Genomic DNA, 18,097 nt, shown 5'->3' on the forward strand with positions numbered 1-18,097 from the left:
TCAATGTCCATGACCAGTAATTAAAATGAATTTTATAATTATGTAAATTACATAAAATTATGTGGTATGTAATAGATACATGTTTTCAGGTAACAAAACAGCATATCAGCTTACTTCACTATTTCGATAAACAGCAGAAGAAATACTTGCAAAAAGGAAAGATTTTTTTTGTTATTAGACATACAAAGGAAGTCAGCACGGCATACATGAGTGGCCATTTTCTGTCTTTTTTTGATCCAAGGTAAAAGAGCATGTTCATTGTTATGGAAGGCAGACCGACTTACAAACTAATGAAACCCACGCTCCATAATCGAGTATCTGGTGTCACATTTTGTAAAAAGAATATGATAACTTCTACAATATTATTTCAGTAGTACAGGGTGGCGCACGAAAAATTGGCCCGAGTACTAGACTGCTCACTTCACCCACCAATCATCATCTATTGTTTTGAAGCTGTTGTTTGCATTAGCTTATCTGTTATTTCTTTACTGCCTAATTATTACATGTTTATCTGTTCTGCTCATAGTAGTCAACAAACTGTGCGTAACTGGTGAGCAGTCTGTACTCAAGGCAGGTTTTTCATGTGCTGCCTCAGATTATTTCACAGCGATCAGCCACATAACGCTACAGTTAGCTAAACGAGAGGTTTTGCAGAATCACGATAATTACAAGTGTGTGAGAATTCTGTTATGAATAAAAACTCTGTACTCCAGGGGGGAAGGTAAGTGCCCCCTCTTGGTGCCTTCCATCTTCAGGCCCTATGCTACTAATTTTCAATTTTTATAAGAACCATATACCAAGCACAAATGAATGGTGAATGAGTAAAAATGAACAGTTCAAAAAAAGGGCAATCACCAGTGAACTAGTTCCCAAGGATGAACGAGTTTGCCCATCTCTAGTCACAATGAATGTTTTGTGCAAATGAGATGGACCCTTAAAATAAAAGACTTCTTTGTTAACCTCCAACCATTGCTGACCTTTCCTGAACCTGGCAGAACAAGATCCTACCACCAGTTAAAGTCTGTAGGCTCAGTCCCTATACAGCCCACACTTTAATAGGAGAATCAAAACTATATTCAGTGAGAAGATGTAAGGGATGGAGTTTACACTCTTCTTCGAGGGTAGTTCAAGACTGTAGGCATTATTTGACATGAGACAGTACAGGGAAGGTCAGACATTTTGCAAAGCATATGGGTGGGACACTTGTTATAGTCCGAATCAAATTACTTGTTAGTGATGTCTGCCACTTGCTGCTACAGTGTTGCCACATCGGCTGCCAGCTACTGCTTGGTTACAGGTGACACACAACATGGTGGGCTACTTCACAAGCACTGTTATTTAACCTGGAGCAATGCAGGAAGTTGCCACTGTGAGGGGACATAAGGTGCTATGATAATAGCTGATTTTGAGTGGCCAATGACTGAACTGTGGCAGATGACCACAACCTTGTGATGTGCTATGTATCCAAGAAAATGGCGGTCAATAACCTGCAGCAGAAAAATTTATCATACTCATTTTGTTCACGGCGATCAAAGCTAATTTCTACAAGCAAACTCAAGACAGAAAAATATCAGTTTGAGCACAAAAAGGAAACTGTTATTTCTTGCCTCCATCAGTTATTGATTACCTGAAACTATCTTCACATTGGCTACACGAGCTGTTGCATTGCCAACCAATGAGCTGTTGTGGTTACAAAGATGATTTGCTGCCTTCAGAAAGTTTGACCTCATGTACAAAGCTTATCTAATGTGGGCCAATCCTGTGATGGTGATGATTATACATGTGATACTGAATCATGTCTTGTGCAAATGGATTCAATAGTGTTTGGTTAATGCTATGTATGAATGGTGCATATTTCGTTAGTATTGTTCTCTGTGTGTTATCATTTCTGATAAAAGTCCAAAATAAGAAAGGGGCAGGCCCAGGGATCACGATCCAAAAATTGAAACCACGAAGAAAGATAGCCAGTCTAGAAATTGGAAGAGAACTGATTAAGTGTCGTGGCAGTTTGTCAATAGTAAACAATTCTATCATGTCACTGAGCACTCTAATTGGAGAAAACCAGCTCCACATCATGAAGTGTCAACTAACAAGTAATTTATATCAGACCATAGTCTCATCATTCCTTTGGATTCATTCATGTAATCTGTTCTGATCAAGAAAAACTTCAGACACAGAACATTACTGAAATGCAAGAACTTTACAGATAAGCTGCAAGAGCTTCATAAACAAGTTAAGATTTATATTTCTTGAAGTTTTCCCAGTTGTTTTGGGCTAGCAACTCACTTTGAGAATGGCTGTAAGGTTATCAATTGAAATATCGGAAAATGAATTAAAAATATCTTGGATGCATGCCTGAAAAATGGTGTAATAAGCTATGATTTACTGGAAGTATACCATCCATATATCTTACCTTCTTAATTTCATCTTGAAGTCGCTTTTTATCTTGCTCAAGACTAGCACACACTGTTTCTGCCTTAACCAGTGCTTCTTGTACATCAGATTTTTCGAGGAGGATACGTTCTAGCTCCAAATCTATATCACCTGAAATGAATGTGAAAATCCACACATTAGATAAAATTAAATGATATTACTAATATAAAAATATGAACAATAATTACTTATACAGAAAAATTTGGATTGTCTTTTCAGTATGCATAAGACTGCAGTTGTAATATACTACTTTTGAGTTTACAACACTACAATCAGCAAATTTCAAATCCTCCTGCTATTGATAGTACAGGGATGGAACATGCAGTAGTGACATTACCTAAGTTTCTTCAGAATGTAATTTCACTCCATTTGGGTATTCCGTTTGCAATGGTGGTTAAGAAAGAAGGCACATAAACATTCTTTATTGTTTTGACACGCAGGAAAATCAATGTAACACTGGAATCTAAAGAGTACTGCAAGTTTACTCACACCAATCTATATTTGCAGGCAACAAATTGTAACTACCCTCAGTATCATTAATTTATTTGTCCAAAGACCATTATACGTGACATAGGATCTGTAAACTTAATGCAAGGAAAACATTAAATCATCTAAACATACCAGAGAAGGAAAGTTGCTACTCACCATACAGCAGAGATGCTGAGTTGCGATAGGCACAATAAAAAGATTCACACACTCATAGCTTTCGGCCATTAAGCCTTTGTCAACAGTGGACACAAGCACACACACGCAAGTTGCGTCTGCGTGAGTGTGTGTGTGCACGTGTGTCTACTGCTGACAAAGGCTTAATGGCTGAAAGCTATGAGTGTGTGAATCTTTTTATTGTGCCTATCGTGACTCAGCATCTCTGCTATATGGTGAGTAGCAACTTTCCTTCTCTGGTATTGTTACATTCCACCCTGGATTTTCTATTGTCAGACATATAAACGTATATAAATGTGTTTAATGAAGGGAGGACAGCACAGACGGTCAGACATGACCTTGCTGAATCAATCATCCTGACGTTTTCCTGAAGTGATTTTTCTAAATCAAGGAAAGCCTAAATCGAGATGACCTGACAGAGAATGAGCTTCTATCCTCCTCAATCTGAAGCCCATACCTTCACTAATGTACTACCTCTGTTGGTTTTACTTATCATGAAGTTCTCTTACATTTACACATACTGGTACTTGGAACAAGCTGGCTTTGTAGCATAACAAAATAGTTATTCACTGTTCATTTAACTTCATAACACAAAACATTATTAAGCATGTTGATTGATATGCACATGACAGCATGCACTGCCTAATACGTTCCATAAAAGCTGGATTATTCGGGGGCTCACACCTTGAGTTCTATTGGTGATAGAAAGGAAGTGTCGTTTTGGATAGCCCTTAGGATAGGGACCATTCGTATATCCAATAGAAGGATTGTCTTAGCGTGGTGGGCCTTAAGGGAGTTATGGAAGCATCATCAGTTCATGGGCAGTTCCTTACAATACCCCCCCCCCCCCCCAAAAAAAAAAAAAAAGTTTTTGGCGTTTTTTGTACCAAATATTTAGGATGGCTATGCACCGTCAATGGCTGAAATTTTTATGATATATTCCTAAGATCCTGATTCTGAACAGTCTTGAAAATTGTACTGATATCTTTGTTCATTTCCAAGATACAGAGGTTCAAAGTTACCTTATTTCTGTGTGAAGTCGGATTGCAACTTTCCCACTTCTTTTATATGAGTCGACTTACTTGGTATGCACAGCCGATCTTCTTCTATGGATAGCCGGCTATGTCAATCTCTAAAAACTTCTTCCCCGAAGAATGATGCTAGTTAAAGGAACATATAAGACACTCTCTCTCTACTCGTGAAATAAGTAGGTACTCAAAGAATACTTTTAGTTCATTCTCAGTATATTTCAACTTCCACAAAGAACAAAATTATCACATCTCACATAAATATCTGACTTCTTGTAAGTCACCCATGTCGTCTCACATTACACACAACTGAGATACATTTACAACGGAGTTTGTTTGACAACCACAGAAATCATTAACATGTCTTGCCTCTAGCAAGCCTGTGTCAAGAGTTACTTAAAAGTCTTCCTCAACTCAGCAGTTCTTTAATCACTAACAATAGTCACAATTACAAAACAGCACAGAATAACACAAAAGTACCTTGGTTCTTTCATGTGCTTTCACTACGACTTCCATGGATCGACCAACAAGTACTTGTTGGTGCCGTTCGACCGCCATGTCTACAGTCTTCTCACAACAAATTTCACACCTGCGCGCGCGCGCCCACCCACCCACCCACCCACCCACACACACACACACACACACACACACACACACACACACACACACAGGTGATGCGCAGTAGATAGGGTTCCTTTTTCCCACTCACATCTAAAATATCGTGTAGTCGAGATGGTGGAAGGCCGAGTAGTTCTAGAATTTATGCAGAAATTCTTGAATCACTACATATCCCCCCCCCCCCTCGATCTAACACGTGATATTTTATACATAATCGTTATGTACATTAATATCACACATAATAACAATTCACATTTTAACAGTATACATTTCTTTTCTTTCAGTAATCGTGAATAACCTTTTGCTTGCTATTTAGCTATTCTTTTCTCATTTTACTTTGATAATAAAATGTAACATTTCACTCAAGGTTTTAGTCAGCTCTTTTGATATATAGGAATCATGAGGGCTATATTGTCCTTTTCTTTTTTTTCTGCCATCTTTCCAATCGTAAACTCCAGATATTCATGACACATGAGTAGTCTACTTTCTGTTCTCACCTTTTGCACTACCTTTCCTAAGTATGTACTCATTCATAATCTGTTGTAGTTTGGAAGAACTCTGGGCAACATGAAAGTGTTCCTTTTGACACTCATAAACTTATATAAAATGTAATAATGCTCGTTGTGCATAGAATTCATACTTTCCAGAATAATTCCTATAAAATGTGTGACTTCTGTCACAATACTGTCCCCTTCTGCTAGGATCAGTATCTATACCTTGTCTGAGGGTTGACTATATGATTGCACTTCCTCTTTCCATTCTGGTAGGTACGCCCCTTTACAAAACATTACTATTTTTTAGGCCACAGATCGTCCTATTTCCATGTGGGTACACCTGCCCCATATACTTAGCAAATGCCGGATACACCTCCCTTATCCTTCCTGAGTAGGCCTCATAGTTCATTACCCCAGTATACATTCCTATGTACACTACAATTAAGTGTTTTCTGGTAAAGCTACAAATCTACTCTACACTTTGCATATACTTCTTCATACTTCATTTAATTCCTAGAGTCCTCCTCTACTTCTCAGATTCTATACTCTTAGTGGATACTATGTCTACCTATAATTCAAGTCTCACTATCCTAGAATTCGTCATAGTATTTATTAAACTGACATTCTTTAATGATTATCACACTTAATTCCTTTCCGGCTTATGTTCTCTTTCATTACTCACACCTCCTTCTTATGTATACTTGATGGGAAATCATCACCCCCCCACCCCCCCCCCCCCCACCCCCATACATATTCTTTCCCGCACAATACCTGGCGGTTCTCACATCTCGACATGTTTCTAATATGTAATTTTAATATTTGTGTTTAAATGTAATTTTGTGTGTATGCGTGTGTTCATGTAGTCTGATTCTTCGGTCTTCTTATTGAAAGATAAGATGTAGGTTATTATAAACCACAGAAACTAGGAAGGACTTCTGCGATAGAAGTATGTGAATATGGAAAGAGTGAAAAATAGATAGGTCCTCAAATGAGAAGTAAGAAAGGAAATAAATAGAAATGGTTACTAAGGTCGAAGAAGAGAAAGAAGATAGCCCCAAAGACAGGAAACGTTTCCCATCCCCCTTCCCTACCTCGCAGGTACTTGAGTAAGATGTCGGAGTAGGTCAAGTACTTGTTGGCGCCGTTTGACCGCCGTGTCTACAGTCTTCTCACAACAAACTTGAGACCTGGCACTTAGTGATACTTCCCACTAACACCAACCTGTCAGAACTCCGGAGATGGGAACTTGCCCTTCAGTATATCCTCTCTTCTCGTTATCCGCCAGGCCTCAACCTCCGCTAATTTCAAGTTGCCGCCACTCATACCTCACCTGTCTTTCAACAACATCTTTGCCTCTTTAGTTCCGCCTCGACTGACATCTCTGCCCAAACTCTTTGCCTTTACAAATGTCTGCTTGTGTCTGTGTATGTATGGATGGATATGTGTGTGTGTGCGAGTGTATACCTGTCCTTTTTTCCCCCTAAGGTAAGTCTTTCTGCTCCCGTGATTGGAATGACTCCTTACCCTCTCCCTTAAAACCCACATCCTTTCGTCTTTCCCTCTCCTTCCCTCTTTCCTGATGAAGCAACCATTTGTTGCGAAAGCTTGAATTTTGTGTGTATGTTTGTGTTTGTTTGTGTGTCTATTGACCTGCCAGCGCTTTTGTTTGGTAAGTCTCATCATATTTGTTTTTAGATATATTTCTACCAAAATTTTACTGATACATAAAGTTCTTTTCGTATTAGTGACATGCTCTGCTGTGGCACGGAAAATAAGGGAACCAGCACAAAAATGCTTTTTATGCTGAAAGATAAAGAGACATAGGGAGTGGGAGAGAAATAAAGAGAAGGAGAAAGTGGAAGTGCGGTGAGAGCCAGTGATAATGAGAGACAGGGTCTATGACAATGCCAAAAATTAAAAGAGAGACAGTAGTAGTAGGACAGAGTGAAGGAGAACTTGACTATGAGACAAGAGACAGTGAGAGTTAAGAGAGAGACACAAAGAGACAATGACAATGATTTGCACTGAATGAGTGAGTGAAAATGAGCAAGTGGGCGTGGACTGGTACGAGCAACTTACAGCAACAGACTAGTGGGTGAGAGCGAGTTACAGTTAGGGGAGCTTGTGGGAGTGAGAGGTGAGTTGCATGTTAAAAAAAGAGCAAATATGTTTGCATGCCAAAATGTTTGGAAAATTTTTTAAAGGTGCAGAAGAGAGTGGACTGGAGCAGCTAGTATCTTGGTTTTCAGTAAGACTGCTTTAAACAGGAGCATATTCACCTCTTATTATTCCGACAGGAACATTTATCCACTGGTCTTTTCATACTTTCTACTACTGATTTTAGGAGCACGCTCATGTTGCCACATCTCTATTACATCTCCATGTCTTCCCTTATGTGTACCTGAAAATCTGAGTCATCATTCCCTCATGATGGATGAGATATTGAACTCAGGAAAATGGTGACACAACAGTACCATACACTACAAATCACCCTTTTTTTAATATTATTAATCCCAATACTGAATTCTCTAAGAAATCTATAACTGTGTAGTAACCAATATTTATGAGATACGTTGTGACTGCCTTTTATGAGGTGGAATCCAAAATTTTCGGGACTAGTGTTGCCATCTGGAAAGTAGGAGTAGTAGATCTTTGCACCGCTAGGTAGTGAGAGCTGCATACCTGATGAGTCAGTGTGCGGAGTGGCATTCAGCTGGGAGGACGTGTTGTGTGTCCACAGTGATTTCTGTAATACTCTGTGTTTGGTGTGTGGCGATTTTATGATGGATCCGCAAACAGAACAACGTGTGTGTATCAAATTCTGTGCGAATCTTGGGAAAAATGCTACCGAGACCCTTGCAAATAGTCTTGTGTAGTTCGCAAATGAACTAATTCGGAAGAGCACTCCCAAAGGCGAACTACGCGAACTAGTTCACAGATAACCTTGCTACTTAGTTTGTTCGCTCTTTACCGAAGACCAATGGACAATAGCGAGACAGAGCGAGAGCCCGCAGTAGGCTTTAAAAAATCACACTGTTATCAATGAACAAAGTTTCCAAATTAATGTTTTTACATAATAAAATGTAAATTTTTGTAATATTTCACTTGAAAATTAGAAGACTGATTATTTAAAGAATGATAATGCAAAGCACAAAAAGTATGCTTTAGAATACAATCTCACTCAGGGGTCATAGTTATTTTTTCTATGTCTAATTGTTTGGTAACAAATTATAAGTGTTAGTGTTTCTTCTGTTAATGATAATGGTATTATTGTTTGTGCCATATAGTACTTAACCTGCACCTAAGGCAGAAATATTTTTTGTTGGTTATTTCCAAAACTTTAAAAAAGTCTATTATTTATGAAAGCGTATTTTTATAAAAAAAATAATAATAAAAAAAAAATAATAAAAAAAATAATAAAAAAAAACACGCATTTAGCATATTCTGTAAGTAATATTCCTACAATGAACTAATAAATATATTTTAAAATTAAAATACTACAAGTGCACTGTATGTAAAGTAAAGTTGTTGACTACCCCATTTTACCAATTTGTGTAAATAACTGGTTTATTTGCCCATTCGAAGTCTAGTTACTCGACATAAAACTGTAATAATACAGGCATTGGCAACACTGGTCATTATTTAAAAGACTAGCATAACGAATACAAGAGCGTGAGCAGTAGCAAAGCAAGCGAACTGTCTTTCTGGAAATCGAGATATAAGCTAACGAACTAAAAGAGCGACCTAGTTTGCGACAGAACTGCGAACTAAACTGAATGTTCCCAGTCGCGAACTATTATGCGCAAGACTACCTTGCAATGATTCAACAAGTGTTTGGGGGACAGAGCAAGAGCCGTACACATGTGTGAGTGGCATGCTCGGTTCAGGGCCGGCCGAACAGACATCGAAGATGATGCTCACACTGGAAGGCCTGTTCGCCACACAACGCCAGACATTGTTGCCAAACTTCAACAATTGGTTCGTGCGGATTGACGTCGAACCATTCAAGGCCTCCCGGATGAAGTGGGTATTGGTTGTGGGACATGTCAACGAATGTTGACTGATGAATTGGGCACGCATCGTGTTGCCACAGAGTTTGTGCCAAAGATCTTGACTGCCGATCAGAAGGGACAGAGTGTTGAAGTGTGCACGGACTTCGTCAGACAACATCTGATGATCCAACCTTCTTGTCATGGGTTATCCCCAGCAAAGAGAGCTGGGGATTTACGGTTATGACCCCGAGACAAAGCAGCAATCAATCCCAGTGGAAGAGCCCAGGCTCTCCAGGACCCAAAAAAGTGAGGCAGGTGAAGAGCAAAGTGAAGACCATGATCATAGTTTTCTTTAATACCAAGCAAATTGAGCACAAAGATTCGTCCCACCCGACCAAACAGTGAATTCCGCGTACTACTGTGACGTTTTGCGACAGCTCTGTGAAAACATGCGGCGATGATGACCCGAACTTCAGCATCAAGGGAACTAGCTGCTGCATCATGACAATGCACCCTGTCACATGTCCTTGCTCACCAACACCTTTTTGGCAAAAAACAACCTGGCGGTTGTACCCCACCCACCGTTCTCGCCAGATTTGGCACCTTGCGACTTCGAGCTATTCCCAAAACTGAAACTCAAGTTGAAAGGCTGTCAGTTCGACTCTCTAGGAGGATTCAAGAAGCATGATAAACACCCTCAAAGAACAGGACTTCCAGAAAACATTTGACCAGTAGCAGAAGCGCTGGGAACGGTGTGTACGTGCGGATGGGAACTACTTCGAGCGTGGTGGCGACCATTAGTCCAAAGGTAAGATTTTCAACAGATGGCAGCACCAGTCCTGAAAATTTGCACCTTGTAAAATAAATTTATTTGAGTTATATCCTTCGTTTCCTTGGGCAAGTTATTATACCGCTTTAATCCCTAATAGGAAATGTTACAGCACAGAATCTACATTGTTTTTGATTCACAGTCTTTCAAGTGAGCTTCAACGTTAAGGTTTAATATCTTGTTGATAATGAGGTTATTACAGATGCAAAAGAATGGACACATCATCAATACTTTTAAGTGTTCTGGGAGTTTTACTGATGCAATATGGTACTCATGTTTCATGGCTTATTCTTGTGAAATATATGGGGGTATTGAAGTCCATGGGTTGAAAAGCAATATAAATGCATCCTCAAAACTCAGGCAACTGCTTGAGAAGAAGAGTAACAGATGCAACCTTTCTACCCACTGGCAAATTGTTACGATCTTGAGAAGTTACCTGGCCAAACAAGCAGCAAAGCAGATGTTCATTTATACAACTCAGAACTTCTAAGTAAGCGTTCCTGTGTTTGGAAGCTTCATCAGACTGTGGGGTTAGGTGCTGGTTAAGTTTGTTAGATATATGATGCTAGTAATAGTGTATTCTGTAAAGATAGATGGCTCACAAATCTTTTTTACGATACTACACAAAACACACGGAGCATGAATGAATTCTGAACATGCTCAACTGAAATATGTAGAGTCCTTGCCACCTCCCTCCCCCAGTCAGTCAGAATAGTAAATTCACTTTCTTATTCACGTGAATTGTAGCTTTCTCAGAGAAAACAAGCCTACTGGAAAAGTGTTACCAGAAGATGGTCTTCTGGCATGATTGACTACTTTCAAGATGTGTACGAAAATATCACTCTATAAGTGCACTAATTTTGTGTTCCCAAACGTCTTCTGCTAGTCACTTGCCATTTTCTTTTATGAACAATCCTATTGCTTGGGACAGCATAGTGGTGCAACAACAGCAGTGTGCATAATACAAACAAAATAAAGTCTTCCTATACTGCAGCATTCTGCAGAGCTTTCTATCATACTTATTTCCACTATGGTAGTTGTTTAATTCTTTTTGACATGTGCTGTATAATAACACCAAAAATTCAGCAATAAAACCTAATTACCTTTCCCTTTTTCAAGCTGTGATATTAATAGATCTGTCTCTAACTTCTGCTGCTCAAGCATATCACGTGCCATTTGGGCATGATTTAACTCTTCACGGAGTGTGAGGAGCTCTTCTCGTAATCGACTACATCGCTCTTCTTCTGCACGCATATTTATTTCCCTGTAAAATTTGTTGAATATGTTAAACAAGTGACATCTTGAAAGTTTGCATGGATCAATTCAACACTATGAAGAGTTTTAAAAAAATAAATAAAATAAAATAAAAAAATAATAAAACAAAAACAAAAAACAATTAAAATAAGGAATACAAATTTTTTATTCATAAAACCACATGATGCGATTCATTTCACTTTTAAAGATAACAGCCATTACCAATGAAACTCAGCTGCAGCAACTGTATTGTTCAGTGGTTAAGTACATTTTCATCTGTGTGGCACAATAAATGAACAAAAGTTTCATAGAGTGTGATAAGTAACCTCTGTGAACTTGGCAAATGTATATTATGTAGACGTGAATAACTGTATGGTGCATTACAGTAATGTACAAGTAGAATCTGTGTATTCCACCAAGGATGGAGGTACAGCAGTAACAGTAGTATAAAATCAATATGGTTATATGTTACGGAACTTTCTAACATCCAGCTCGGAGGAACTCCTGAAAGATATCAACTTCATATAGACCTTCAGTCTACACTTCTCATCATTCTGTCTCAAAGTTGAAAGAAACCTGATCTTGTGAGCTTGGTAGGGTAACTTTGCCACCCGATTTGATCCATTTTGTTTGTATGTGCTGGACATTCCTAAAACCCACGACCTACAAATATCCTTCTGAAACACTGAACAATCAAGAGAAGCAATATGGAAATACGGCACAGGCATGGCAACGTCTTCAAACAGTTGAAAAAAGTGTTATCAACAGCAGCTCCCACTTGGGTGACTTCATCATTGGAAGGGATGAGCAAATAAATAAAGCTTAACAGATGTGCTGTTTGTAAACAAAAGAACTTTTTTCTGTTCTTTGATTCATATGATATTTATTGCTCTTAAAACTATGGGAGTTACGTTTGCAAGTGCAAATGTTATTTCGGGTGTATTTTACATTTCATTGTGATATAACAGTGTAGCTAATATTTGAAAGAAGAATGTATGCTTTAAATCCCATAATTGGTGGTTACATGGTTAATATTAAATGACATTAACAAATACAATCAATGACAGAAATAAATGTTGACTACGTTTTTGTTTTCTGTTTACTTAACATAACAATTTCACACAATTTCTAAAGTATTCTATATAACAGGGTGTATAAGGGGACAAGAAAAAAAAAATTCCCGGATTTCCCGGTTAAAAACACACTTTCTCCAGGGCGAAAATACACTTTGTCCATGTTAAGTGACAGGATACTTTTCCTCAGAACTGTAAAACTTATCAATCCTTTGAATGGTAATGGTTTTATACACTGGCGTAGAATTTCTCAGACGTTTAGACATCGAAACTCGGGAAAAGGTCATGTACACTGCATATTTTCGTATTGCGAAAGTATAAATTTGAATTCCACCAAACACTGCATGTTACTTTCTGAAACATTGAAATCGAGATTGCGATGCGCTTTTCTAAGACAGTAATAGCTCATGTCGCATGATCTTGCCAGCCGATACAGCGGATATTCAGAGCTTAGGACACGTGATGTAGTCAACTAATAGCATTATCACTGTTAAGTACCGCATACACACAAATAGGAAAAGTTAATGGTGTAAATTAATATAGATGGTGTTGCTACAAGAAAAGCAGAGCTTTCTGCAGTAGCCACCGGAAAGATCGCGGGAGGCGCACATCGGCACGGCGCGTCATGGACGGTAGTTGCCGCAAGTAGAGTCCCGTCCACCAGAGGGCACGCGAGAATTCAGACGCGACCTCTGCCGGGGTAACAACGACAACAAAAACTCAGGCAGCACGGGACGTGCCCAGTCAGTTAACATCGGGCATGCCTAGGACACAGTCCTGGTCTATGCTAAGTGAAGTGCGACGTAAATGTTAACAGTGTTACTACACAATTGGCGACGAGTAGGGTCGTTCTTTCGCGTGTTGCGTCGTTGTTCCGGTTTCGCAGCTTCTCCACAGCATGGAGGATTTAGTGCGGGTTTTGGTTGAGCAGCAGATGGAGCTCATGGCCACCATGAAACAAGTGCTTCTGGCATTGCTCTCCACGCTGTCTGCTCCAGCGCCGTTCCCTCCTCCCTTTCCCCTGTATGACGAGACGGCGGAGGATTGGGACGCATACGAACATAGCCTTCGGCAGCATTTCCAGGCGTTTCATGTTGCCGATGCGGAGGTATGTCGTGCTCTCTTCTTGTCTTGGATATCTCCACCGCTGTATCAAGTTTTGCGGCAGCTAGTGCCGTTGCAGAAACCCTCGTCCTTGTCTTTTGACGCATTGTGTTCATTGCTGTCTTCATATTATCACCGCCGCACGCATGTTGTGGCGGCTAGGGTCGAGTTCTATCAATGCAAGAAACAGCCCCATCAGTCTTACCGGGCGTGGACCGCTACCCTGCATGGTCTTAGTCGCAAGTGTCATTTCGTCACGGAGCAATCGCGAGAGTCGTATGCCCACGTTACGGTACGCGACGTCATTGTTCGTTCGGTCCCTGATAGGGAGGTCCGGCAACAGGCCCTGCAGTTAGAAGACCCTTCCCTTGAGGAAGTCCTGTCCATTGCTCAATCGTATGAAGTCTAACACCGCAGGTCAACAGCTGGAAGCGTGGTGCGACGTCGCGGCGGTTAAGGGCGGCGCGTCCGCGTCCACTGTATCCGGGGTGGACAACGTCCGAGCGGTACAATCCGACCGTTACGGCTGTTCCCGCACGGCGCATAAACAGAATTCCGGCCGCCGGCCCCCGTTGCCGTCCTGTGCGTCGTGCTACATACATCATGGTCGGTCAGAGCGCCCCCAGCGTTGGGCCGTTTGTCGCAAATGTAATAAAAAAGGTCACATTGCTAAAGTTTGCCGCTCAGCCTCAAAAGAATCGAAGGAAGCAGGTACAGAGGACATGGACGTTGACATTCAGGAAGTTTCATCGGGCCAGGCTCCCGACGCATCGGCACGCAAACTCTTTATCGAGGTATCAGTTCTGTCGCGCCGGTTACAACTGCAAGTAGATATGGGCGCGGCAGTTTCGTTGTTGAATGAACAAACTTATTCCGACCTTGGATCGCTCCCGTTGGCGCCAGTTTACCGGCGTCTACGCGGTTGTGGTAAACAGTTCATTCCCCTACTGGGTCAATTCACTACCGACGTGACTTACAAATCAGTCACTCGGCCTATTACTTTTATTGTTGTCAGTGATGTGAGCTCCGCTAACCTTTTTGGCATGGATGCCTTTCAAGCTTTCGGTTTTTCTATCACTGACACCATACAGTTGGTCTCCGAAGACGTTCCCTATCAATCATTGGAATCTTTGATCTCAGACTTTCCCGATATCTTTGAGGAGGGCCTGGGGCGTGTTTCTGATTTTGAAGCTCACTTAACGTTGAAGGCGTCGGCTCGCCCGCATTTTCTACGGGCAAGGCAGATCCCCTTGGCTCTCCGCCCTCAGGTAAAGGAAGAGCTAGACCGTCTGACAGCCCTAGGGGTCGTTCTTCCTATTTCTTCTATTGAGTGGGCTTCGTCCCTCGTTATTGTAAGGAAGCCCTCGGGAAAATTACGTCTTTGTGGCGATTTCAAGGCCACCATTAATTCCCAATTGGTGGTGGACACCTATCCTTTGCCTCGTGCTGATGAATTGTCCCCGCCGTGGCGGGAGGCCAATATTTTTCGAAAATTGATCTTTCAGAGGCTTATCATCAGATACCACTTGATGAGGACTCCAAACGGCTGGCGGTTGTCAACACCCCGTTTGGCCTTTACCAATACCAGCGGTTGGCCTTTGAAATATCCAGTGCCCCGGCGATATTCCAGCGATATCTTGAGCATGTCACGTCGACAATCCCTCATTGTATTAATTACCTGGATGACATAATTGTCACAGGCCGCAGCACGAAGGAACACTTGCACAACCTTCGCACCCTCTTTCTCAAATTCAGGTCTGTGGGCTTGCGTTGCAACCTGCACAAGTCAAACTTCTTCCAACCGTCCATTGAGTATGTGGGCTACACCATCTCTCGGCACGGGGTCCAGCCACTAGGAAGTTTGGTCCAAGGTATCGTCGACCTTCCTCAGCCTGCTTCGCTGAAAGAGTTACAAGCTTTTCTAGGCAAGATAGCCTATTACCACCGGTTCATTCCCAGGGCTTCCATCGTAGCCCGCCCCCTGTACTGCCTTCTGCGCAAGGCTGTTCCTTTTGATTGGTCGCCTGCATGCGAGCAAGCGTTCACCTCGTTGAAGGGCCTCCTCACGTCAGTGCCTTGTTTGGCTACTTTTGACCCCCATAAGCCGTTGGTCCTGGCTACCGATGCTTCGCAGTATGGGGTGGGGGCAGTCCTGGCCCATCGCAACACAGATGGTTCCGAACAACCACTGGCGCTTGCATCTAAAACTCTTAGTCCCACACACACCCATTACTCCCAGTTGGAAAACGAGGCTTTGGCCATTGTCTACGCTGTTACCAAGTTTCACCCTTTCTTGTATGGCACGAAGTTTCAGTTAATCACTGACCATAAGCCGTTAATATCATTATTTGGCCCCGCCTCTCAGATTCTGGATAGGGCGGCTTACAGACTACAGCCCTGGGCCTTGTTCCTCTCTAAGTACCATTATGACATTCATTTTCGCCCTACTGGACAGCATGCCAACGCCGATGCTCTTTCCCGTCTTCCGGTGGGCCCGGATCATACGTTCGATCGAGAGGAAATTATGTGTTTTCATTTGGATGTGGCGTCCCGCCAAGCGGTTGATGGCTTCCCAATCACTAGTTCTTGAGTCGCCAGGGAAACGGCAGCTGACCTGGTTCTCCGGCAGGTAGTTCGCCTCATTCAGCAGGGGTGGTCATCCCGCCCTCCACGCCGGGCCTCGGACCCTCTTCGTAATTATTTTATTCTACGAGACCGCCTCTCGGTCTTGGATGGAGTTCTCCTTCTGGCTACCGATGATACAGCTCCTTGCGTGATTGTTCCTGCAAGTTTACGAAGGGAGGTCCTCACGTTATTACATGCGGGGCACTGGGGTGTTTCCCGTACTACACCCTTGGCTCGCAGACATGTGTACTGGCCCGGTATTCACAGAGAAATTGAGCACTTGGTGGCCGCCTGTTCCCTGTGTGCGAGCCAACAGGCATCTCCCAGGGCAGCATTCTCTTCATGGCCGCCGGCAACCCACACATGGGAACGTGTTCACATCGATTTTGCGGGCCCGTTTCTCAATGGCTTTTGGCTCATTGTCATTGATGCTTATTGCCGATTCCCATATGTGGTTCGCTGCTCCTCAACCACTTCAGGCACTAGCAAAAATCTTTTCTGTGGAAGGTCTGCCAATTACCCTGGTCTCGGACAATGGACCGCAGTTTATTTCGCAGACATTCCCGGATCTTTGTAGGTGCTTCGGTATTCGGCACATTTGCTCTCCCCCCTTCCATCCACAATCGAATGGGGAAGCCGAGCGCATGGTGTGCACATTTAAGACGCAGATGAAAAAGTATGTGCATGAATTTCCTGCGAAGGAGGCATTGATGTTTTTCCTGATGGCATACCGGACCACACCAATGGGAGAACGCAGCCCCGCAGAGCTCCTCCATGGGCGCCAACCTAGGACTCTGCTGCACCTCCTCCGGCCTGGTCCTCGCCAGTCTTCGCAAAACGGAGTACCTGGCTTTCCACTGGGGTGTTTCCCGTACTACACCCTTGGCTCGCAGACATGTGTACTGGCCCGGTATTCACAGAGAAATTGAGCACTTGGTGGCCGCCTGTTCCCTGTGTGCGAGCCAACAGGCATCTCCCAGGGCAGCATTCTCTTCTCTTCTGGGTATGTCGGTCTGGGCACGTGGGTTTGGTCGCAATCCCCGTTGGATACCGGCTGTGGTCCTCCGCCGAAATGGCCGCCGGCTCTATACCTTGCAGGCGGGGGACCGGGTGGTACGTTGTCACCAAAATCAGCTACGTCCACTTTGGGCACCCACTCTCCGACCTCTCGGACACCGGCTTCCCCATTGCCAGCACCTGTGTTGGTTTCCCAGGGGACGTTACCGCCTCTCCCCCCTGTGACTCTGCCGCACTGCGATGGTTCTCAGCCTTGGCAGCCTCCAGTAGCTCCAGCACCGGCATCGCCATCATTCGAGATGCCCCAGCGAGAGCCGGGCCCTCTCGCATGCCCGGTTTCTCAGGAGGCTGGTTCACCTGTCCCTTCCCCATTGTCCCTGCCACTGGGTTTTGCCCCTCCCAAGGTGGAACTGGATCCAGAGTTCGACAGCTTGTTGCTCGTTCTGTCCCGGGCTCCGGTGGTGGGATGACGGGGGCCTCTTCGTGTGGGTCACTTCCAGCCGTATTCAAAGGTTCCGGCTCGAGGGTTGGCAGATCCCCTTGACTCCGGCCTTCCAATGGATGTGGAGGTCATTGCTCCTGCCTGACTCTCCACCTTCCGACGCAGTGGATCACAGTGGCTTCACCCCCCGAAGGAGGAGGAGTGCAGTAGCCACTGGAAAGATCGCGGGAGGCGCACATCGGCACGGCGCGTCACGGACGGTAGTCGCCGCAAGTAGAGTCCTGTCCACCAGAGGGCACGCGAGAATTCGGACGTGACCTCTGCCGGCGTAACAACAACAACAAAAACTCAGGCAGCACGGGCCGTGCCCAGTCAGTTAACATCGGGCATGCCTAGGACACAGTCCCGGTCTACGCTAAGTGAAGTGCGACGTAAACGTTAACAGTGTTACTACACTTTCACATATAATACTGGTCTCTAAGATCAATAAGTTGTAAGAGAAGCTAAACTTTCACGTATAATGTT

The 18,097-nt window shown here is 43.0% G+C and overlaps 1 protein-coding gene across 1 annotated transcript in view; it reads right to left on the reverse strand.

The window, feature by feature from the left end:
• Nucleotides 1-18,097, reverse strand: part of LOC124595467 (rootletin) — a 252,703-nt gene that overhangs the window by 151,302 nt on the left and 83,304 nt on the right. The window contains exons 11-12 of the mRNA XM_047134220.1: nucleotides 11,161-11,321; nucleotides 2,414-2,544 (exon numbers count right to left, since the gene is read on the reverse strand). Coding sequence (XP_046990176.1) covers nucleotides 2,414-2,544; nucleotides 11,161-11,321 — 292 coding nt within the window. The remainder of the gene's footprint in view (nucleotides 1-2,413; nucleotides 2,545-11,160; nucleotides 11,322-18,097) is intronic.

Source organism: Schistocerca americana, chromosome 2 (genome assembly GCF_021461395.2).
Source record: "Schistocerca americana isolate TAMUIC-IGC-003095 chromosome 2, iqSchAmer2.1, whole genome shotgun sequence".
Classification (NCBI taxonomy): Eukaryota; Metazoa; Arthropoda; class Insecta; order Orthoptera; family Acrididae; genus Schistocerca; species Schistocerca americana.